The sequence below is a fragment of the Mustela nigripes genome, chromosome 6 (assembly GCF_022355385.1).
Source record: "Mustela nigripes isolate SB6536 chromosome 6, MUSNIG.SB6536, whole genome shotgun sequence".
Classification (NCBI taxonomy): domain Eukaryota; kingdom Metazoa; phylum Chordata; class Mammalia; order Carnivora; family Mustelidae; genus Mustela; species Mustela nigripes.
This window is the reverse complement of record NC_081562.1, coordinates 81,806,364-81,830,657: the sequence shown is the minus strand read 5'-3', so window position 1 is coordinate 81,830,657 and position 24,294 is coordinate 81,806,364. Positions and strand designations below refer to the sequence as shown.

The 24,294-nt window shown below is 41.9% G+C and overlaps 1 protein-coding gene across 1 annotated transcript; it reads left to right on the top strand.

Annotated features, from left to right (window-relative positions):
• Positions 1 to 456: 456 nt before the first annotated feature.
• On the top strand, positions 457 to 12,232 carry SLC38A2 (solute carrier family 38 member 2). Its single transcript, XM_059402961.1, has 16 exons — positions 457 to 759; positions 1,930 to 2,128; positions 2,375 to 2,456; positions 2,604 to 2,719; positions 5,544 to 5,617; positions 5,710 to 5,802; positions 5,931 to 6,012; positions 7,423 to 7,505; positions 7,965 to 8,023; positions 8,116 to 8,283; positions 8,674 to 8,753; positions 8,869 to 8,969; positions 9,518 to 9,642; positions 10,024 to 10,168; positions 10,283 to 10,380; positions 11,396 to 12,232. The coding sequence occupies exons 2-16, from the start codon at positions 2,013 to 2,015 to the stop codon at positions 11,492 to 11,494; spliced, it is 1,521 nt and encodes a 506-aa protein (XP_059258944.1). The 5' UTR covers positions 457 to 759; positions 1,930 to 2,012; the 3' UTR covers positions 11,495 to 12,232.
• The last annotated feature ends 12,062 nt before the right edge of the window (positions 12,233 to 24,294 follow it).

Sequence of the window (24,294 nt, the reverse complement as noted above, 5' to 3'; positions counted from 1 at the left end):
AGTCCAAGTTTGCGAGAGAAAAACCCCAAGTAAATCACAAAAATAACAGGCAGGAAAGGGTTGGGTGGGCGGGATGTGTCCCCAAAAAGCCTTGAGGAGACAGCAAAGACTGCTGGTAACTCGGACGGAAGGGATTGAGGAGAAGGCTCCGTAAAGACAACCGCATGTGTTGGGCCCCTACCGAGGTTGAAATGAACTGGCCAAGGGAAGCACGGGGGTCTTTCGGGGCTGACCGAGGCAGGAGAGAGCGGGGTTTGGCTCTTCCGAACGGTGGGGGCGCCAGCGGGCGGGGCCGGCCGCCCGAGTGGGCCGCGGGGGGGAGGGAAAAGGGGGGAAGGGGACAGGGGGCGGAGTCTGCGGGCCCGGGCGGGCCGGGGGCGGAGCCCAGGTAGTGTTGATACACAAAGAGAAGGCACCGGGGCGGCCGCGGCCCCGCCCCCTGACGCGTTCTCCTGGGCGGCCGCTATAACCCGCTGCCGGGCAGGCAGCACCAGAGCAGCGCGACGCCGCCGTCCGGGAGAGCTTTCTCGACAGCACCGCCCGCAGCCGGACCACGCGTTCCCGCAGCCTCGCGCCTTTCCCTCGAGACGGCGGACGCCGGACGATTGGGGCGGCAGCGACTTGCCATTTCCTTTTTTTATTAAAATTATTTTTCCTGCCTATTGCTGGTTTTTTTGTTTTTATTTTTGTTTAGCGGAGAAAAAACCACCGAAGGCGTTTGCGTGACGTTTCCGGGATACAGGAGCGGAGACCACCGAGGTAACGCGGGCGGGGGCGTCTGTGCGGAGGGCGCGGGGCCCGGGCGGGATTGGGGGAGGGGCTCTCGGGAGGGGCCGCGGCGGGAAGGTAGCTGCGGGGTCTGTTTCCTCCGGCGCTGGCGTGTCGGGTCGGCGGGACCCGCCTTCGGTCCCGGCCGGTACGAGGGTCGCCGCCCTTCTCGGGCGGGGGAGGGGCGCGGCGCGGGGGCCGCGTGCCCTCCGGGAGCTGAGCTGCATCCTCCCGTTAGGGGGAGGGGAACCACCCCGGCCCGCGGCTCCGCTGCGGCAAGTCTTGTGACTGATTTGCATTAATAAAAAAATGAGATCGAGGGGGATCTGGTATATGGGGGCAGCGGAGGAAGGTTCGGGCTTTTCGTATACACAGGCCACGATTGGGGAAGACGGCCCCGGAAGATTTGATAATCGGAGATCGATATTGCATCAGTTTCTTTTCCGGGCATAGGAGGGGCCGGCCGGGCGAAAGCGCTCGCGAGCCAAATGCCTGTAGACGAGTGTGCTCGAGGGCACGGGCGTGCGCGTGTAAACAAATCCCCGGCGCCTCTTGTCGCCGGGGAACGGGCTTTCTCCTGTTCTCGGGAGAGGACCCGTGTCAGCTCTTTCTGCCCCGTTTGAGTTCGCTCTCTGCTGCAGAGGCATTTCCCCATCTTGGGACTCCGGGCATGAAAAGATGGATTACGCGCATTGTTGTTGCAAATGCTAGAAACTGGGAGCCGTGCGCCTGGGCTGCACGCACACCTAACCAATGTCTGGGTGGGATGTGTGCCCTGCATGCCTGTGCACGACCAGAGAGGCTGGAGGAAAGCCGAAACAGAGCCCCCGTGCACCCCTCCCCTCCGATTTGGGATAATTGAGAGCGTGCAGTACTAAAGTCCTCTGGAGAGGGGCTTTGGGGTCCGGAGGGCGCGGGCCGTTGCGGGCGCATCGCCGCGGTGGGACCATCTTTGTTCTCCGCGGCTCCGCTGTCTGTACTTTTCCGCCCCTCGGCGCGCCCCCGCCCCTCGCGCTCGGCTGGTACTTTTCCACTCGCCTGGCCGGGGATGAATCAGCCGCGCTGCGCCTCCCGGCGGCGTCACGTGACCACGGCGGGTTGGCTGGCGGGCGGGCGGGCGAGCGCTGCAGTCCTGACGCGCCGCCTCTACCTTCTTCGCAGGCAGCCGCGCGGGCCGGTGCACCGCCAAGGACAAAAGGAGCCCAGTGTTCACCGCTGCACCCTCTCTTCCTCCCGGTGCCAGCATGAAGAAAACCGAAATGGGAAGGTTCAATATTTCCCCGGATGAGGACAGCAGCAGCTACAGTTCCAACAGCGATTTCAACTACTCCTACCCCACCAAGCAAGCTGCTCTGAAAAGGTGGGAGAAGTTGTGTGTGTTTTGGGGTTGTTGTGGGGTTTTTTGTTTGTTTTGTTTTGTTTTGTTTTTTGATCGGCTTGCGGGACTTAAGGGTTCTTGACCTGGAATTCGGCTTCGGTTGCTGTAACTTACCGTAGCATCTGGAGCGAGTATAGTCTCTGTAACGAGCGAGCATCGATTGTCGCATTGACAGTATCTCTGGTGAAAGTGGACTCCTGAGAATTCCTTTTTCCCCCCTTCTCACAGCCATTATGCAGATGTAGATCCTGAAAACCAGAACTTTTTACTTGAATCAAATCTGGGGAAGAAGAAGTATGAAACAGACTTTGTAAGTTGAACATAATAATTTGTGTGTCTTTGGCTTTATGGAGTGAAAGAATAGTTGTACTTTTAGATTTCAATCTAACTTGCCCAAAGCTGGTTTTCTCCATTTAATTATTGTTATATGTTTGGTTATCGTTTTCCCTCTATGTAGCATCCAGGTACTACTTCCTTTGGAATGTCAGTATTTAATCTGAGCAATGCGATTGTGGGCAGTGGAATCCTTGGGCTTTCTTATGCCATGGCTAATACTGGAATTGCTCTTTTTATGTAAGTATGTGTAAGTAGTGAGTCTGCCATGCAGGGCAGTTAATATGATAAAACATAAAACTCTCGGCTCCAGAGACAGAATTTACAGTTGAAATACTTAACTTTAAAATCATTTGTGTGAAATTTAAGATGAGAAACCCAAAAGCCTCCTTGTTGTAATATGTAAACTGCATGATCTCCAGAAAGCCAGTTAGGAAGAAATAGGACAACACTGGAAACTAGTAATTAAATCAAAAGTCATTAAGTCAGTGGGAATAGTTTAAGTGGTAACAGGGTTTGTATATCTAAAAAGAACCATTGATAAATCCATAGTTGTTAGAAATTTTGTTCTGGCAGAATGTTTAGCAAAAAAATACTAATAAGCATGGTACTTCCAACTCAGTTTATAAGTTGACATAGTCTTCCCAAGAACCTTTTCATAAGGCAAACAGACTTTTTAGAATATATAGGGTGTGGTGGTATTTGCTTAACCTGGAACATGCTTGTTCTAAGAAAAGTGAGTCATAATTTTCTGGACACTAAAAAGAAACCCATATGTTGGTTTTTTTTGTTTTTTTTATTTTGGTTCTGTTTTATTCTAATATTTATTTCTTCCAGGTCTGTGTGATTGCCACATGCCATAGCAAAAAAATAAATATTTTAATAAGTACTTGCTTTTAAATGTTCTTTTCCCTAGTTGCCCCGTTAAAATGATTTATTCCTGTGCTCTCTAGCATAAATGCCTAGAATAGGATTTTGGAGCAGTAGAACACTTCCGTGCAGTGGTTCTTAACTGGTGTGGGGTCATTGATTCTCAGATAATTTAATAAGAAAAGTAGGAACCCTGTTTTCCAGGGAGAAGAAGGTACACAACAAAAACACATGCAGATTTGAACGTACATCTTCCATGATATTTGTATCATAGCTGTTAACTTTAAGTACCCTTGGGCTCCTGGTAAGGCAATTTCTGTGGAAGATAGTGTGATTTATTGTGCTGATGAAGAAACCACATCTTACAGGGAGCAGGGAATTGTCCCCTCGTGACACATGGGTGCCATCTACTCAAGTTATTTTCTCCAACAGAATAGAATGCTCATGAAAAGAAAAGACCTTTGCAAAGTTCTACTTTGTGGTGAAATCCTGTACCGAAGTTAAGCCTGGCATTTGAGCATTGGAAGCTAGCAGCTTGCTTCATTAGCATGAAGCTTTTTGAGACCTCCTACTAAGGTGAAGGAATTTACATAGGAAGGACCAGAGAGTGTTGAAGTTTTTATTGGGGAACTTGAATGGCCTCATTGTTAAATACTCCAAAATCCTTCCTGACTCTTAACTGTAAAAACTGGGCGATCTTTAATGCTGCTAGTGTAGTTATAGTTAACATGAGAGAAAATGGCACCTGTTTCATAAGTGAAAACAAAATTCTGATGTTACCCTTGTGCCTTTGAAATTATACTTTAATAAGGTCTATGTGTTTGATTAACCCTTTTAATAAATGGTTAAACAAGTGAGTTTTTAATCCCATCAGTATTTTATAATGTGCATTTAGAGGATGTAGAGGTAAATGGGCCAGAAGCCATGTGGCTATCACAGTGTGGTTAAACAACTCTAGCTAAACTTATTAGGCAGACTCAGCCTTAAGCTTGAAAGTGACCTCAAAGGTTATAAAGTCCATTCATCCCTCATTGTAATTTCAGTGTAAGAAAGGAAGACTGAATTTGTCTGCATACTTCAAACATTGTTTTTGGTAAGGCCAATGGTGTCATTTTTCCACCTCTCACTAGGCCCCGTAAAACTTTTGACATTGGAATGGCAGTTCAATGCCACCACCTGTGTTATAACTAACAGACCTCAATTTCTTTGCCAGATCTTATATGGTACCGGATTTGGTTTTCCTTTACAGAATTCAGGAAAAGTAATGGTCTTGTTTGCAGAGTTTTCAATGGGTTTTCCTGAGGTTTTTTTTGTTGTTGTTGTTTTTAATAGAAAAAAAATCCACATTTTCCTTAGCTTTCCCAGGAGGGGAGGAAAGTAAATCTGCAATGAGAGAGAACTTGTATCTTTAAAGGAAAACTAAGTGACACTGGGGAACCTCTAGTTTCCCCTAGTCTTTTTGTTGTTGTTGTTCCACCCAGTGGAGCCAAGAGCAACCCCAGTCAGACTGATAGGCTACTTGTTCTAGCACAGGCATTGTTTAACTTCATCATAATACTGGGCCTGTATTCCACACTATGGCGTGCAATACAGTACATCATCCCAGTGCTTACTTCTTTAACTTTTGCCTAATTGTTCTAAAGCTGTGCCCGATGCTTCCAATGTTGGTATCTCACTCCCTTCCTAGTCCCATTCCTCTTCTTATTTACATAGTCCAAGTGGTCTCAGGGTCTTTCCTGAACCTGTCTCAGTTGGATTTCACAAGTGCCTCATGTGCTACATTTTTACTGACAGGCATCATTTTACAGATAAAAGGAACCTTAAAAAATGCAGAGAAGTGGCAAGAATACAGTTAAATATTTTGGTGCCAGAACCAGATTCTAGGTCTCATAACTCCACCACCTTAAAGTTCAGCTTTCCTGGGTTTCCCGACATGCTTGGTGCAGCGGGTAAACCCTTGCTCTTAACCAGTACCTTGGAGCTAACACCTGAGACACCATGCAGGTTTTTAATACCAGGTTAAGGGAAGATGTTGACGCTAGCCAGGATGGTGAGCACCAGTTCTTAGGGGCTTTCTATCTATCTATCTAGCACAGAAATATTAGGACATAATGTTTTGATAACAAGCACAAGAATTGCCTTTACATATAACTGTGCTTATGTATAACCCTGTGCCTTTTCCTTCTCTCATCAGAATCCTCCTGACATTTGTGTCAATATTTTCCCTGTATTCTGTTCATCTCCTTCTAAAGACTGCCAATGAAGGAGGTATGGTAGCACTCTTGATACTTCTAAAACAGTTATGCCTGTCAGGATTTTCTTCGTTCGTTCCTTCATGCTTCTGTGTTCTTCTATTTTAGGGTCTTTATTATACGAACAGTTGGGACATAAAGCATTTGGATTAGTTGGAAAGCTTGCAGCCTCTGGATCAATTACAATGCAGAACATTGGAGGTGAGAATTTTTTAAAAGGTCATTTGGGTAGACTTTTTACTCTTTGTGTAGCAGAGTGGTGACACGTTACTTTTGGTGTCACATGCCACATTTTGCACTTGTAATGGTATAATTTTGTTTTCCTCCAGCTATGTCAAGCTACCTCTTCATAGTGAAATATGAGTTACCTTTGGTGATCCAGGCATTAATGAACATTGAAGATACAACTGGGTAGGTGATAAGTAAGGTTACTCATAAGAAAAATTATAGTCTAACATGATTAGATACATTTTATCAAAGTTGAATACAAAATACTTAGCAATTATTTTTTGTAAATGTTCCTCTTAAAATTGACCAAGAAGTCCCTCATAGACTGATTTGAAGTCGTAAGAATGAAAGACCAAAGACTGAAGCTCATGCTGTAATTCTGGATAATAATTTCTCTAACCTGTGTGTGAAAGCAGGTTTTCTTAACTTTCTTTTGGTATTTGTGCTCTAAGAAATTGTAGCAGAGAAACACAAAATCTAACCTAAGTCAGGTTGAAGCTTTGAATTACATTACAAATCAGTCCTGTCTGATTTTTCATAAATTTGAAATTCTTAAAACTTAATCTGTTCAAATGCATAAGACCAGAAAATGTATGGCCATGTTGTAGAAACCTTATCCTTGTAGCACAGTTATTCCTCCCAGTGGACTAACAGGTTTTTATCTAGAGTAAACATGGGGAAGGGCAATTTACTTCCCCACTTACTTACAGCTCCTTATCTCAAAATAGAGAAGTGTGGTTATCTCTTTGGCTTTAGAAATTTAATAAGCTGATCTTTAAACATTAGTTTTCTGTGGGGTCTTTGTTGCTGAAGTAAGTAAGTGTAGTGGAATTCACAGGACAATTAGAATTTGAAAATAGTGATTTAAGAGAGGGTATGGTTGATTACCTAGGAAGGAAAAGACATTGTTAAAACTCTTATAGGAGACATGGGTAATATTTTCTCTAAGTTCAGAAGAGACCTTTTGACTGTTTTTGGAGTCAAGGTGGGTCAAGGTGTCACAACATAACTCTTGACTATCTGGAATAAATCCTGGTTTGGGGGGATTGGGTTTTGTTGTTTGTCTTTGCCTATGTGTTCTACCTAAGTATGAGAAGATTTCCTTGTTGAAGTGTTTAATAATTCCACTTGCTAATAAGCGTCTAAAAGAAACTTGTTTTAAATTTCCTTGTTTCTCGCATTAAAAATTGTAAGCCAAAGCTATAACCGAGTTGGTATACAATTCTTCTAAAAATGCTGAAAGATAAGATTACTGACTTAACAATGCTGCTTTGTTCCCTACATTAGTATCAAGCCTTTAAGAAGCATTTTATGTTATGAATCAGCTGGCAGCCTTCCCAGAGCAAACAGTGGGACAAAAGTTATACTGTTCATACCCCATTTCTAACCTGAGTGAATATTGAGCTAGCACACAGCTAGAAGTTTATGCCTCTATAGGCTTTTTGTGAATAAGCAGTGCTTTTTCCAGACCTGCCGTTTTTTGTGTTTATTTTTATAGTGTCTCTATGAAATGAGTCCAGTAAGAAGAGGTGTATAGTATCTTGGGAATTTTCATGATTGGTTTTGACCTTGTGTTTCTTTTCTTTAATTCAGATTGTGGTATCTGAACGGTGACTATTTGGTTTTGCTGGTGTCGCTGGTGCTCATTCTTCCTTTGTCCCTGCTGAGAAATTTAGGTGAGTAAACCCATCTCTAAAGAGAACTGAAATGAGCCTATCACTAGCTAGTTGGCTATCTCTTAATAGAAACTGAAAGCTAAAAAGCTCCCCAAAACAGGACTTTGGGAGCTGCCACGTACACATGGGTAGGCCTTTTCAAAATCCTAACAGTGGCTACCAGATGGGCTGGCCTTTTCAAAATCCTAACAGTGGCTACCAGGATGGGCTGGGATATTTTGACACTTGATAATATTTGTGCTTTATAAATAGTAATAACACAAAATGAAAGTTTCTATTATTTTAGTTATTAGCAAGCTTTGTTAAGTAATTCTATACCTTAGTACCTAAGAATTAGAAATTTAATATTGTATTCATTACTAAAGACTTTCAGACAGAATTGAGTTACTGCCTAAAAGTTGAGAAAATCTTTTTGCCTGAAATGTGTTATATTGAAGCAATAATTTCTGCGTCCTACAGGATATTTGGGATATACCAGTGGCCTTTCCTTATTGTGTATGATGTTCTTCCTGATTGTGGTAGGTATATCTCTTCTTTAAAGCTAGAGATTGGTTTATGAGCCCAGTCAGGTTATTCAGTTTAACAAATGCAAAAAATAATCCGTTTTCAGGTGATTTGCAAGAAATTTCAGATTCCTTGCCCTGTGGAAGTTGGCTTGATAATTAATGAGACCCTAAACAGCACCTTAACCCAGCCGACGGCTTTTACACCTGAGATGGTATTTAATATGACAGACGATGATTCTTGCAGACCACGTTATTTTATCTTCAACTCACAGGTGACTAAATGTAGTTTTTCTTAAGATTTTAGGGAAGAAGAGAGGGATACTAGCCCCTGGAAATTTAAAAATAACTCCCAAGGCAAAAGGAGGAGGGGTAGTATAGCTACTCTTTAGAAAACATGAGTAGCTGGTTACTGAATTATTGAAGACTGAGAAGAAAATGTTAGATTATATCTTAAAATGGATGGAGAACTGAAATGAAATGATGTTAATAATTGACACCTTCTGAGGTTAGGATATTGATCACACTTAGTGAGAGATTAGAAGAAGGAAAACTTTAAGGGTTTGATGCTAAAATTCATTACTCTAAAAACACAAACTGCAGACCTGTGATGACCCAAATGTGTTACATGAGGATTTTAAGTAAATGTTTCACGTTTTTTACAGACTGTCTATGCGGTTCCAATTTTGACCTTTTCATTTGTCTGTCATCCTGCTATCCTTCCCATTTACGAAGAACTCAAAGGGTGAGTGCTCTTCCTCTTTTTATGTAAATTCATTGGGAAAGTTAGAAGAACATTTGATTACTGCTTATAACTATTGCTCAAGTATATATCTGTATTTTTCTTTGAATTTACATAGCCGCAGCCGTAGAAGAATGATGAATGTGTCCAAGATTTCATTTTTCGCCATGTTTCTCATGTACCTGCTTGCTGCCCTCTTTGGATACCTGACATTTTATGGTAAATAATGTTTAGCTTTCAGAAACACTTCATGAAGTAAAATTGATACTTGCACATGTATAATCTATCACTTAAATTCCATGTTTCGGTGTATTTCCTACTTGGAATGAGAAACTGAATTTAGAGCTGAGAATTTCCTATAGTCTTTAATCAGTAATTTCTAAAGCCCAGGGTCATATCTTAGCCATTTGGTGGCATTCATACGGTACGCTTCCATCTGGGTTTATGCTATCTCCTTTTCCAGTCATCTTCACATTCTACAACACAAACTGTAAGCCAGACCATGGGATTTAGCTATGTAGCTCCTGTTGTTTTTGATGAGGGTCATGTGGCTAAATCTCTACTTGGTATTTAGGAAAATTTTCCTTCAATGTTATTTTAATTGCATTAATCCTAATTCCAAATTAATCTTCTTAGCCTCATAGTTTATACCCGTTTTGTGAGTAGCTAATAACTTTGTTGCGTATTTGCTGTAAGTTAGATTTCCCACCTAATCTCTAGAGGAAACCGCTCACTTGAAGCTTTTTTTCCTTTGTCTTTCCCCATAGAACATGTTGAATCAGAGTTGCTTCATACCTACTCTACAGTCATGGGAACTGATATTCTTCTTCTCATTGTTCGTTTGGCTGTGCTAGTGGCTGTCACCCTGACGGTACCAGTAGTCATCTTCCCAGTAAGTGGTCACCTGCCCTCCTTCCGCTCACCAGGAATGAGGTTTTAAACATGTGAAGACTTGTGAGATTTTCTTCTTCTGTAAGAAGGGAAACGCTTTTAGAGCAATACCAAGTTGATGGTGGTTTTGAAGGGATTATTTAAAATACTTTGTAGGTTTTTAAAACATTCTGAGTATATTTTCCGTAATTGAAGACCTAAAGTGATCTTTTAATGTTCAGATTTTAAGGAAACAGCAGTAGAAGAAGGGGCACAATTTAAGTATTTAGAAAGTTGGGGTTTTTAAGTTTTTTTTAAAGATACAGCCCCTGTTATTTGGGGATTTTTTTTCCCCCATTAATTTAAAGCTGGAATTTTTATCTCTCTCTGTTTGCTTTTGCAGATCCGGAGTTCTGTAACTCACCTGCTGTGTGCAGCAAAAGATTTCAGTTGGTGGCGTCATAGTATCATAACCGTGTCTATCCTGGCATTTACCAATTTGCTTGTCATCTTTGTCCCAACAATTAGAGATATCTTTGGTTTCATCGGTAAGTTTTAGAAAGTGTCAGAGTCCTTTATCACATCAGCGATTTTAAAGTTTAAAAAAAGGAATGACCAGTGATTCACTGAATTCTCAAGAAGTGGTCTGTGTTCTTTTTCAGGGGCATCTGCAGCTGCTATGTTGATCTTTATTCTGCCATCTGCCTTTTATATCAAGTTAGTGAAGAAAGAACCTATGAAATCTGTACAAAAGATTGGGGTGAGTGAGCTGTTCAGACTTACAGAAACAGTCGTGATCTTCTAAAACTAGAATTACCTGATTTTAGTCCCTTAGTTCTACTTCTTAGTTTCTAGTGTATATTTCTTTAATGGTGATCTTCACAGATGGAAGATTGGGGCAGGAAAGGTGGAAGACAGTTCGCCTTCGAATATAGGCCTAAGTTAATTACAAGAAAGCAGTTGAGATATTTCAGAGGTAGGAGCACAGATAAAGAGTGTATGTGCAGTGTGGAGGTGCTCAGTCAGCGTCCCGCATTAGTGGAGCTGGTATTTGTCTCGCTGCCCACTTCGACACTTACATGGGCTTTCAAACTGTCTTCAAAGCAAGGAGCCAGGGGGAGGAGGGCTATACCTATACTTTAAAATAATAAAATGAACTTTAAAGTGTAATACAGCTGATTTTACAAAGAACATGATAATGTTAACTACAGAAGGTCCTGGGGGGGGGGGAGGTTATTTAGCAAAAAGACTGCCTTTCGGTCCTCACCCTGCTACAGTTCTAGTCTGATTAAAACACTAGAATTGTTTATAATTCTATATAATTCAGCTGTATTCTTGTTTTATTCAGAATACATAGTGGCAGTAACTGATGGGGGTAGAAAAGCTCTGGCTTTGACCAGGCTGTGTTTTAGGATGACTTCGGTTTGATATTGTGACTTAAAATTTTTGAAGTTTTAAGAAATGTGAGAAGCAAACAAAAAACTAGTCCCGTTCTGCTTACGACGTGAAGTAGTTCATTCCGTAAAGAAAAGTATTTACATTTCTGTCTGAAACAAAGGAATGAGAAAGCAAATTTGGGGAAGATTTCAAAAACCGAGTTATTTTGTACTGTAGGTAAGCTCTTGATAACTTAAGACAGTTATCTGAGCAAGGTAAAAGTGTAGCCCTGTAAATACATCATTTCAGTGATTTCAAGCCCATTTTTAAAAGTAGGAAGGAATGTTCACGGGTATGTCTTCTGCTGGCTGATGAGTTTCTCTCTATGCTTGTTGCAGGCTGTGTTCTTCCTGTTAAGTGGCATAGTCGTGATGACCGGAAGCATGGCCTTGATTGTTCTGGATTGGGTACACGATGCCCACGGAGGTGGCCATTAACTGGTGCCGCTGAAACCCCGCTAGTCCACTTGATGCCAGTGTTGAGTCAACTCTCAACTTACTATGAAATTTCACCTAATGTTTTCAGTTTCACTTCCTTTTGAAGTGCAGATTCCTCGCTGGTTCTTCTGAGTGCAGAATAAGTGAACTTTTTTTTTTTCTTTTTAAAGAAACTATTCTGTATGATAGAAATGGATATGAACAACCAAACCACGAGTCTCGGGTTAATGGAAGTGACAATTTTATTCCATTCCAGAGAATGGACGAACTCTTTAACTTTATCAAGCCACATGGTTGGCTGTGTCATTGTTTAACTTGGATATTTTATGATTTTACTTGAATGTGCCTAATGGAACCATTCGATGTGAGAAATAATTCTTATTAATTTACAGCAAAGTATTGAAATAACCATTGAGAAAAACACTATTATTTTTTTGTACCAAAAATATTTTAAGACCTCAGAAGCACTATTTTACTTTTAAAAAAAGTTGCTTTCTTTTTAAACTTTATCCAAAAACAATTGTCAACAAATTCCATAAGAAAAAACCATTGGTGTTTAAAAACAAATATTAGTATGGTGAAATGATTTGCCTTTTTGTAGGCATAATAAGCCAAATACTTTTTTTAACCCAAAAAAATTTTTAGAGAAAATGATGTAGACAAATTGTACCATGAATAGGAGCGTAGTTTTTTCCATTCAGACTTCACCGTTAAAGAATAAATAACTGATGGATTATATTGCTATACCAAATCAGATGAACTCGTTCATCACTTTTCTTCTCTGGCCCCAATTAATTTATTTCATTCAGACTGAAATACACTTATGGCTTCAATCTATTAGAATGGAAGATACAAAGCAGTGGGAAGTAAAATAACTAATTTTGAGGTACCAAATAGTGCAATTGGGTAAAACAGGGTTTATTCAGTTGCATCTGTCTCCAGAGCTGTATTGACAGCTCTGGGGGGGTTTTTTGTTTTTGTTTTTGTTTTGGGCCAGCCCTTTTTTTGACATTGCTTCCAGCAGTGGGAAATGGGCATTTGATGGCTATAGGCCAAAACTATTCTATCCAGAGAGTACAACTTTTTGCAATGTTCATCTACTGCTGGAAGTGGGAATTACTTGATAATGTATGGCTTAGTTGTGTTCTTGTTTTGTCTACAGTAGAGGTCTAATTCACAGGTTACACCGGTATTTGGTATAAGTTCTCTTCAGACAGGCCACTGGGTTTTCTCATGCAGTAAGTTTTAAAACTCCTTTGCACTGGATTGTCATCTCATTCTTGTACAACACAGAATTATTTGTTTACATCCAACAGATGGTTAGCTAGGGAAAACAGTGCATCCTGAGTGAAAGTAGTTGGTCCAACTGCATGTTCATCCTTCCATTTCAGTGCCAGTTAGAAGTGAAAAAATCACGTGGCTTTAAGAGCACATTTATTGTACGTTATGGTGTATGGTGAATATATTAAATAATGTGGTACTTTGCTCATCAGGCATCATGTCTAATATCTAATACACATAATTCCATTAGTGGTTGAGGGAAGCAAATAATGGAATCATCAATTGGCCTCTGGCTCTAAGGTTTCCTCTTAAACTCCGCATTTTTAGTTTTAGGTAGGGGCCAGAAACATGGCAGACATGGTTTTTGTTACACATTCTTGTATTATATGTGACTAAATTACAGACAGGATATGTCTGTGAAGACCCTTGTGGAACTGGAAGACGTCTTGTAGTGCTACATTGGGTGAAACCAATGGTCCATTTGTGTTCCTACAAAAATAACATGATTGGGGACCATCCAGAAAGGCAGTGAGAAGATGTATTCTACGGCGCTGCTTTCATTTAATTGGGTTTTAGCACTCACTCCCTTCAGATTCAGAACCTCACCTCTAGTTCAGACCAAGAATTGGCACTTCTGCTTGAGTTCCTGGAAGAATTGCTGATTTTGTATCTGAGACCTGCCAGGAAGTACCAAGTAGAATTGTTTTCTACAGTTTACATCCTTTTCATGTGGGAGAAACTACCGTGGCAACCAGGAAGGAACAGAAAAAAGGAATTTTCTTCTCACAGCAAATTGACGTGGGGAGGCTTGTTCAATCCTCTTTTGGCTGTTGGAGTTTCAAAACAAACTGCCTAGGGTAAATTCCATTGCATGGTTTTCTTGGAGCTATCTTGTCTGCCTTGAGGTTCCTAAAACAGTGAATTCCCATTAATGAGCAGTCTTCAGTATTAAAACCACTGTCTTGTCACCTCATTTTGCATTACTGTCTTCCGTGGATGTTTCAGTTATAACTGTAATGTTATTTATAGAACAGCATTAATCCATTAAAGCTAACCTATTTTTCAATATTTATGATAATCTGTACATACATTGTCTGTCCATATGTATTTGTAATATATAATGTATATAATGTCAGGTTTGGGTTTTGGGTTCAAGTGTATATATTCCTGTAAGTTTCTTAACTGCATTTTGATGAACTCACATGTATCTATAAGAATTGTCCCAAAAAGTACCTGTACAGAGATTTCAATATAAACAAATTGACTAATTATGTAAACACTAAGAATTTAAAATATTGTTTAAATTGTATTTGCAATAAACAGACTGGATGAACATCACATTTTTTCATGAAAACTTGGTGCAAATTCAGATCTCTTATTTAAAATTTAAATAAGGTCTAATTTTCAAAATGCAGTAGTTTCAAAATGTGATCTAGTGTAATGAAATCAAATGTGATCTAATGTAATGAAAGATCTTTGAGAAACCTGGGTGTGTTAGCTTTCTGTATATAGTGTAAATACCCGCACTGTACTGTTAGAGGCCAGCGGTTCCAATAGGACTTGTTGGCAAAGAGTGCTACACCGTTTCAATGAAACAATGTATGTTTTAACTGAACTAAAATAAATCCATGCTTAATCCTGAGTAGCAGTGTTTTCTTTGAGGTCGGGGGATAATGTGTCTGGTGACACATCAGAGCTTATTAGGCCCCCTATGAGGGAAATTCTAATGAAGGGCATGGTGAGAAAAAAGTTTTCCTAAAGTTTGCAACATGTGAGAAGGAATACAAAGAAAACGGTAAAGGGCACCTCAAGGACCTAGGGTTAGGCCTACCGTAGGTGTGCCAGTAGTGCATCAGAATCATCCGGGAGCTGTTTAAAAATGGAGCTTTCTGGAACATGTGCCTGTGGTAGTCTTAATTCCACTGGTCTGGAAGGCAGCCCAGTTTTATTTCCCCCTCACCCAAGTCCTACCCAGGTGATGCAGAGGCACAGGTGAAAGTAAAGGGCACTGAGAAAGGTCTAGAAGTCTGGGGAATTCAGCTGAGGTGCTCCAGTCCAGGGAAGAAGAGGAAGCCTTGTTGTGGCAGAGCCATCGTAGGCAAGCTGAGATTTATCTGACTGGGTACTAGATAAAGCTAGCTATGAGGGGGCTTGCTAAGACACACAAGGTAGTGGTCGGGAATGGCCTACTGAGCCTTGGAAGCTTAAGGGCATATGCAGTGAGGGCTGAAACAAAAAGGAAGATACCTCAGAGTAGCAGGTATGATTGGGAGTGGTTGCAAAGGCAAGTGAAATTTTCTGCAAGAGAATAATCCGGTAGCAATGGTCAAGACAGTTATTTGTGGTTAGAAAATAGAGCAGAATTTGTGACACACCTGAACTGAAGAAGAAAAGGCTTAGCGGGTTGTTGCTCCTCTGAGAAGTTTTAATTGAATGCCTACTGCATACAATTAACATGCCCAAGGGAAAGAGGGTGGGGTTCTGTGTCAGACTCCAGTTGTAACAGAATCCATACACTTTGAATTAGCCACTCTAAAGAAATGATATCAAAATGAAGCAGAATGCCGATTAATCTGAAATAAATATATTTATTTCAAATATATCTATATCAAGGGGTGAAAATGCAGTTCTCTAACCAGGGAAATACCAAAAGATATTTCCAGTAAACCTGAGGAATATTCTAGGAATGTTCTAACTGAAGAACTAGAGTAGTCTGTCCTGACTTGGAGAATACTTTTTTCCTGGACAATTGGCTTAGATAAGCTTCTGGTGAGAGTAAAGAAAATCTATTTAAATTAGCTTAAGCAAAAATGGTGCAGGGGGAAAGAGAACTTAGCAGATCAGGTTCCTCAGAGAATTAGAAGATAAACAGCCTTCCCAAGGGTCAAATGCTGGATTTGTCCAAGAGACCTTAAGGACAGAAACCTACAAGCCAGAATTACGGACAGAAACCTACTATAGAGCTTGGCAGTTAGATAATGAGCAATTTCTTCAGCCAACTTCTCAAGACACGCATTGGCTAATAATGGGTCCTGATCTCCAATACAGCCCAGTGGGCAGGATGACACAGCACAAAAATTCATGGCTGCCAAGACCCAGCCCCGTGGTGGGGAGAAGAGTTCTCAGAGGAGGAGTGACATGGTCATGAGCCGGAAATAGGGTCACCAACGGTCGTAGCTTTAGCTACTGGGAGTACTGCAACCTGGGGAACCCCTTAATCCATGCAAACCGGGAGGGTTGGTAACCCTAACCCTAGTTAGAAAGACATGCAGAAAGGCGTCTGATAAAACAACCTCGTGATACCAATAAACTCATTTCCTCTGGATTTCCTTTTTCTAGACTTGTAGGTAGAACATCTGTCTTCTTTTATAACTTTGCCCCAAGTCAGTGGATTAGATCTTCCTTCAATTATATTTCTGATTTTCCCCACGTGAGTTGTAAGCTTCATAAGAGCAGACAACTGTCATTTTATTAATTCATCTCCAACATTCACAACAGTCCAGCAAACAGCACATTAAGTACTCCAAATAATTGTTGAGTAAATAAATATCCCCTGTATTTCTTACAGCATAGCTGGGGTGAGGCTTAAACTTTTAAGTAAAAATTTACTAAATGCTTGTAAAATAAATACAGCGAGTACCATGAAATTCAACACTCTGACTTAAAAGAGAGTTTATTCAGATTCAACCGGAAGCCTCTGTCCGACAGCAAGGCTTCCTTGCCTAGCCTGGGATCTGCCTCCAGGTGGCAGAAGCCATCCTTAACCTCTACTCCATATAAGCGGTGCTGCTGCGGCGGCGGCGGTAAAATCCATTTGAAATGCTGGCCAGACCTGGTTATGCTCCAGGTACCCTAAGGGGGAACATTCACGCCCCGGGTCTAGTTATTCGGGTTGCTTACTCCTTATGTCCTCAAGGTAACCATGAATGTTCCTTGGCCAATTCCTGGGAATGTGGGCCTCAGAAGGCTGTTCTTATGTTAGTGATTGATGGTTTTCTTGCATACACTCGAAGCAACGGCCCATGCTATACTGGCTTTTCAGGTTGTTCCACACAGATGCCAAGATTAATGATGTGCACCTGGTTTCATTGTTGGGGTCCTGAGTTTTGGTTGCCAAGACCGGTTGCCAAGCAGAATGTGCCTTCGTAACTAGTCCCCCACCAAAGCCTTGGACTTGGAACTCATTTTGGTTTCCCCGGGCAGAGACATTCCCCACGCATCCCTATAGTTCACTGTTAGAGAAAGAGCACTAATTCCTGTGTGGCCTCGGTCAAGGAAGTTCTTGGAACCCTGTGCCGGACCTCGCCGGATTCCTCCGTTGCGTCTTTTCCCTCTCCCTTTTGCTCTGTATCCCTTGCTGTAATAAATCTGAGCAAGTGAGTATCATCTGCTTTTGAGTCTTGGGAGCCCTTCTGATGAAATCACCAAACGAAACATGTGCATGGTATCTGTATTTTCTCTACACCATCAGTTTGCAAACATCGGTATCTCTTGCCTTCTCCAGGAAGAATCTATCCACCATGAAAGCCTCGAAGCCTTACTGAACAAGTTTTACAAAATATTGTTTGGGGCATGGGGTGTCGAGAGGGTTAGGTACCAAAGAAAATTTTTTTTTTTTACCTTACGCATCCCACTGTGCACCACTTTGTAAAACCTGATTTGACATATTTCTTCTCCCAAGTCCCTCTGGCTATGCCTGTGAACTAGAGATTCTATCTGCCCTTCCTCCCACAACATACACAGCCTGTTTTCCATTCCCATGGGTAATTCTACTCTGTGTTCAAACCGGTCTATCTTTCTCAGATAAACAGAAGAAGTTCTTAAGTCATCAAGACTCACTTTCCTGAGATAGCATTTTACTGAACACAAATTTACTGGACTTACCTTAGTATTCTTCTTGACTACTTAATTTCCCTGAAAGGAGTTATGGCAAGTTCAACTTTCTCATCTGATTATATTAAAAATATCTGATGTAGAGTCCATTCTATAAATGAGAATAAAAGCAAATCTATGCTGGCTGAAATGGGGAGGGGTGAGGTCTACAGACTAAGAGATCCAGCTTCCAACCTCCTTCCACTTGATTCATCTCTCCACAATGGCCCGTGAGGTCCTACCGTAATCTAGAGACCTATGGAACATGGCGTGAAAACATGGCTCTCAATTCTTTCAGGAGATTGAGACCCCAAGATGCCAAGAATCCTGCCAGCCTGAAGATCAGCTACTGAGTCACCTTTTCCAAACAGTCTCTTTTTCTCCTTATTGACAAGGTGGTGGTGTCCTAGCATCCTGTCTGTAACCCAATCATCTTTTTTTTTTTTAAGTATTTTATTTATTTATTTATTTGACAGAGAGAGGCACAGCAAGAGAGGGAACAGAAGCAGGAGGAGTGGGAGAAGGAGAAGCAGGCTGCCCACTGAGCAAGGAGCCCGATACGGGGCTTGAACCCAGGACTCTGAGATCATGACCTCAGCAGAAGGCAGGTGCTTAATGAAGGAGCTACCCAGACACCCCTGTAACCCAATCATCTTGACCTCAGTACAACCCAACAACCTCCAGATTGACACTAGAGTCACAAAGAGGTCAAGTCTCCATGACTATGAATATACTCAGGTCCTTCCAGGCATCTATTCCTAAGGTAAAGTAGGTAAAGCAATCTAAGTAGAGAATCGGTATAGATATTGAATAATCTGTTTCCTGCCCCCAGTCAAAGATGATATTATTGCCAACAAGTGACTTCAGTTTGCTGAAAGAAGCCATCGTCTTTTCAAAGATGGAGGGGAGGAAATCTTGAAGAAAAATTCAACTCTGGTTAGATCTAGTTCCGGTGGTCTTTAGCTTTAAAAGGACAAGTGATCACAAATGAATCCCGTGAATCATCTGTTGTTTCTCAGGGGTTTCTGGAATTATTCCCAGGTCCTCGGTGTATAGCTTTAAACTTCCAAAGTTATACACATTCTTCCTGGAAATGTGGCAAAATCCCACATTGATACAATTTTTAAAAGTGAGGCATCTGGTCAACAGGCAGTAAAAGAAACCAAGTATATTGAAGATGTCTATTTTAAGGATGCAATTCCAGTAAGCAACTGTTTATTTTCTTGAGAGGAAAAGCACCCCTGAAGTTTTGGTAAATGACAGATTTTCTTCCAGTGTCTCCAATGGACTGCAGCCTAACACAGAATCATGCTGTTTTCCAAGCCAAAAATAAGCTATATTTCTTTTTTATTTCCTTTCATTTTCTTTGTATTTCTCCTTGAAAGTGACTGAAAGTCTCAAGAGATGTGGAACTCAGAGTTCACAACCCTTTTGCTCCAGATAGAAGGATTGTATTTTTAAACTGATCCCTAAATAGAAAGATCCAAAGAAGGAAATATGTGGAATATGAAAATCTCTTCTCTAACTGCATGAGAGCCTCATAAATTTGAAAACATTCTTCTCTCATAAACTGTTCCAAAAAGAAATGTTTAGTACTTACTGCCTGTATTGAAGACAATGAAGCAAGAGAAATTTCTTCTTGCTTGTGACAGAAAGCCTAGTGAATTGCATTTTAAACAAGCACAACACACACACACACACACACACACACCTCATAATACACTGATAAGGTCTTGGGGAAAAACATGATCTTGTCATTGTGTTGTGCAAAGGTTCAAGTTCTGGTTTGCCATTACTAGCTATCTGATAGCTGGCAAGTTCCTCAATCTGTCCATGCCCCAGTGGGTACGCTTTGTAATAAAATCTAACATAACTCACATCATTTCGTGCTTACCACCTGCCGGGTCACACTAAGGATAATCATTATAGTACCCTAAGGCAGGAACTTTTTTTTTTAATCCAAATTTTATTGAAGAGGAAACTGAGGCTTGTAGATCAATCTCAACCTTTCAAGGTTAAGCGACTTGCCCAGAAAGTGACGGAGTTGAGACTCAAGCCTCAGTCTTGATGTCTTACCATTAATTAACTTACTCTCAAAGTAAGGATGAATAAGAACTGCCCATTTGGGGGTTGTTTTGGAGATGGAGTGAAGTAACCCGGAAAGTGTTTTTCACTGTATATCAGACAATGGAATACTATAAACACTGAGAATTGGTGAACTACAGTTCATTTTAGTAATACCTTGAAGAAAAAAGCAAGTCTCAGAATATCACATACTTAGAGCCTTATGTGCTTTTCATAAACTTCAAAACAACGACAACTGGAGTATCCCGATTTCATACTTCTATGCTGGATACAATGAGCGAAAGAAGCAAAGGAAGGACATACACAACATTCAAGACAGCAGTTGCTGCGGGAGGGTTTTGAAAAGGGAGGGAGGGGAAAACACGCAGGTTTCATGGAAGCTCATCAGGGCTCTAGTTCTCTGGTGTTTCGGGGGAGCGTGGGAAAACTGACAAACCAAAGGGGGCCTCCTTGGACCAATGGTGAATGTGACTGATTAAGTCAGTTATGTACCTCAGAGGCCCACAAGGGGACTTTTACACAGTCCGAACCACATGAAATTGCCAACTTTTTCCTCAATGTTCTGCCCTGGCAAATGGAAATTTCATGTTTTGTTTGTTTGTTTGTTTGTTTGCTTTAAAAGATTTTATTTATTTATTTGACACAGAGAGAGAGATCACAAGTAGGCATTGAGACTGAGGCGGGGGAAAGTAGGCTCCTTGCTGAGCAGAGAGCCTGATGTGGGACTTGATCCCAGGATCCTGAGATCATGACTTGAGCCAAAGGCAGAGGCTTAACCCACTGAGCCACCTAGGTGCCCCTGGAAATTTCATGTTTTAAACAAATTAGTAATCAATAAATATTGATGTTTTGGTGTTTGTTTGTTTGTTTTCCCCATTTATCCTTTCTTGAGCTTGCTGGATATGATGAGAGGCCCACACAGTCCACAGCAGCCTGGCTTCCTCAGTGTCTCTCAACCCAGGCTACAAGGACGATAGCAGTTTCCACCCCACTACCAATTTTTGGTCTCCGTGTCCCAAGCGCTCTATCAAAGTGACAAGTTCATCTGGAATGCTGAATAATCATTGAAATCATGATTGTTCAAAGTCTCAATGTAGTTTAATGTGAGAAGAAAAAGATTACACCGTGCACAGAGTAGGGAGAGGGGACTGGGCAGAGAGACGTACATAAGAATAGCTCTCGGGCCCCAGATGCTTGGCTCCTTTCATCCTGCCTTTCATAAAAAGGGGACATGCATTGTGGCTTTGACGTTTCCTCTGGGATGTTGAAGGATCCTCCGGTTCCCTGAGATCCCAGTTTTGGAACCCATGCCCCAGGCTGGCACTCACTTTCTGCTTCCTGACTCAACCTGCTTCCTGGACTCCGTCTTTGACTTCTGCCTTCTCTGACGGCAGCTTCCTTAACACTTCCAGGCTTGGCTGTCAGTCCCTGTTTCTGGCATCTGTGCTACATCCCTTGAGTGACAGGGCCCTTCCTATAACCCCTGGCTTGCAACCCTTCTCAGATGGCTTCAAGCCATCGGCATTTCTGGAATCTGCCCTGGGACTCCAGCATTGCCTCTCTCCAACCCATTCCCCACACTGCACTCAGACTTTTTCCACAGCACAGATGTGATCATATCATTTGTCTTTTGAAAATAATCCATCAGCATGAAGCCCCAAATCTTTGTGGCCCTTCACGACTCGGGACTTCTCCCACCTCCCCAGCTTTGTATCAGAGCATAGCGCCTGCCCCTCCCTCCATATCCCAACCACAAAGAATCATTCCCAGAACCCACCCACCCTTATACACTCCATGCCTTCATATAGGCTTTGTCTTCTGCCCGTTTCCTGCTCGCTTCCTCTTTTCATCAAGACTCAGATCAAGCACCATCTCCTCCGTGGTACCGTGGGCACTCTCTGAGCAAGTGTCTGATGGTTCTCTGAAACTGTCTCACTGTCTACACCTGGCCCACTAGACTGAAGTTCCCTGAAGTGGGAGACTGTGCTCCTTGTCCCTACACCCCAGCATCTAACAGTACTCAGAATAAGTGCTACATTAATAGTTGCGGAGTTGGAATCCATTACAGGCCCACGTCAGACCAAGACCTAGCTGGGTCTAACTGTTGGCAATGCCTTCAGCTTCCAGAAGACTCCATGTGTCAGGCCCTGAGATAATCATTAAGCATTCAAAGACGGAGAAACTTTTTCCTTCCTTTAAGAAGTTTACAATTAGGGTGCCTGGGTGGCTCAGTGGGTTAAGCTTCTGCCTTCAGCTCAGGTCGTGATCTCAGGGTTCTGAGATCAAGCCCCGAGTCAGGCTCTCGGCTCAGCAGGGAGCCTGCTTCCTCTCTCTCTCTCTCTGCCTGACTCTCTGCCTATTCGTGATCTCTGTCAAATAAATAAATAAAATCGTAAAAAAAAAAAAAAAAAGAAGTTCACAATCAAACCAGAGGAACAGACTAACAGTTAATTGCAATTTAATATTGGAAGTGTTATGATAAAGTGGGACAGTAAATAACAGAATGATTTAGTGCAGTATACAATTAAGAGAAGGCTTGAATGCATACATGGATCTGAATCCCAAACCCGTGCTTCCTAGATGTGTGGCCTTGAGAATGCTATTTTCTTCAGCCTGAGTTTGCATCTCTGTGATGGGGGAAACAGTACATAGCAGGTAGAGAAAGAATGGTAATGAGAAGGGAGGTTATTATGGTAAAATCCATGTAATCTAATATTTACCATTTTAACTATTCATAAGCATGCAATTCAGTGGCACTGAACACATGACCATCACTCCTGTCCATACCCAAAAACTTCTCCATTATCCCCAAGAAAAACTCCATACCCAATAAACACCTCTCCCTAGCCCCTCCCTCAGCCCCCAGTAATCTGTATTCTTCTACTTTCTGTTTCTATAAGTCTGTGAATTCTAAGTACCGCATATAACAGGAGCATATAATATTTGTCCCTCTGTGCCTGGTTCATTTTGCTAAGCCTAATGTTTCTAGGTCCATCTATGTTACAGCATAGAACAATATTTCATTCCTTTTTATGGTTAAATAATATTCTATTGTATGTATTTACCACATTGGGCTTTTTCATTCATTTGCTGATGAACACTGGTTGTTTCCACATTTTTGGCTATTGTGCTATGAACATGGACATAAAAATATTTGTTCAAGTTCCTGCTTTCAGTTCTTTTGCTGGGTTATATGTTTAACTTTTTGAGAAGCTGCCAAACTGTTTTGCACAGGGGCTGCACCATTTTACGTTCCGATGAGCAATGCCCGAGGGTTCCCATTTCTCTCATCTTCAGCAACATTTGCTTTTTTCATTTTGAAAAAAGCATAGCCATCTTAGTCGGTGTGACTTACAATAAGAACAGGGGGCAGCTTCCTATCCTAGACGCGTGACGCAAGGGAAACACAGATAGCCTCTTTGGTCACGAAAGATAAAACTCTCCCTTTTTTCTCCTTCTGGGCCTAGTCCGGAAAACTGAAAAAAGGGTCCAGTTAATGGAGAACCGAAAAAGAGGTGGGAAAGCAGAGAATAAGGTTTGAGAGTATGGGGAATAGGGAAGAAGGAGAAGGCTGAGGTACTACAAGAAGCAGTCAAGAGTTGTGTTTTGAGGACGAGAATGGCCAAGGGACTTTAAAGAGACAAGTAATGATTTAAAAAACAATTTTATAAATTGCATTTTTGGGGTTTGTTTTCTTGAAAAGATGGCATAAGCCTGTGGTATGAAAAGCCCATCTTTCACTCCTGAGCCCCCAACCCTCTGCTTCCCTTCTCCTTAGGCATCTACGATTAGCAGTTTCTTGTGTAATCTTTCAGAGATATCTGGCATCGATAGACTGTATGCTGGGCCGCAGTGCAACATGCTACTTGGTTTTTCTCAAGACTTTGGGGAACTTGGGGCGCCTGGGTGGTTCAGTGGGTTAAGTCTCTGCCTTCGGCTCAGGTCATGGTCTCAGGGTCCTAGGATCGAGCCCAGCATCAGGCTCTCCACTCAGCGGGGAGCCTGCTTCCCCCCTCTCTCTCTGCCTGCCTCTCTGCCTAAATCTTTTAAAAAAAAGACTTTGGGAAACAATCTGCTTCCCCCAACTACATCATGCTAATGAGTGTGGTGACGCTTAAGGAAAGGCCCACGGTCCATGTTTGGTAGGAAGATGAGAGATGACACGGGCAGGAGAAAAGATCCAAGTGAGATCAGGAATTCAAGAGGAAGAAAAACATAAAAGCAAGAAGAGACTATGAAAAAAACCAAGCCCTGAGAAACGTGCAGAAATATCGGGGAAGGTGTTTCTGATAAGGGCTCCCACTATATTGACCGACATGCTGAAGAGACAAAGATCCCAGACACCTGGAAGACTCGGGGAGACTCATTCTCCCAATAAGTGTGTTAAAGAGACCTACACATGACTTATCAGGATTGAATGAAATACGGTGGGTAATGACTTTACCCTAGCACAGAGATACAGTAAACCTTCGGTAAGTTACAGTTGCTGTCATCACCCTTTATTGATTAGTTACTGTTTGTAGGAGCTGGGAATACACAGTGTAAAGATACACAGTGTCCTT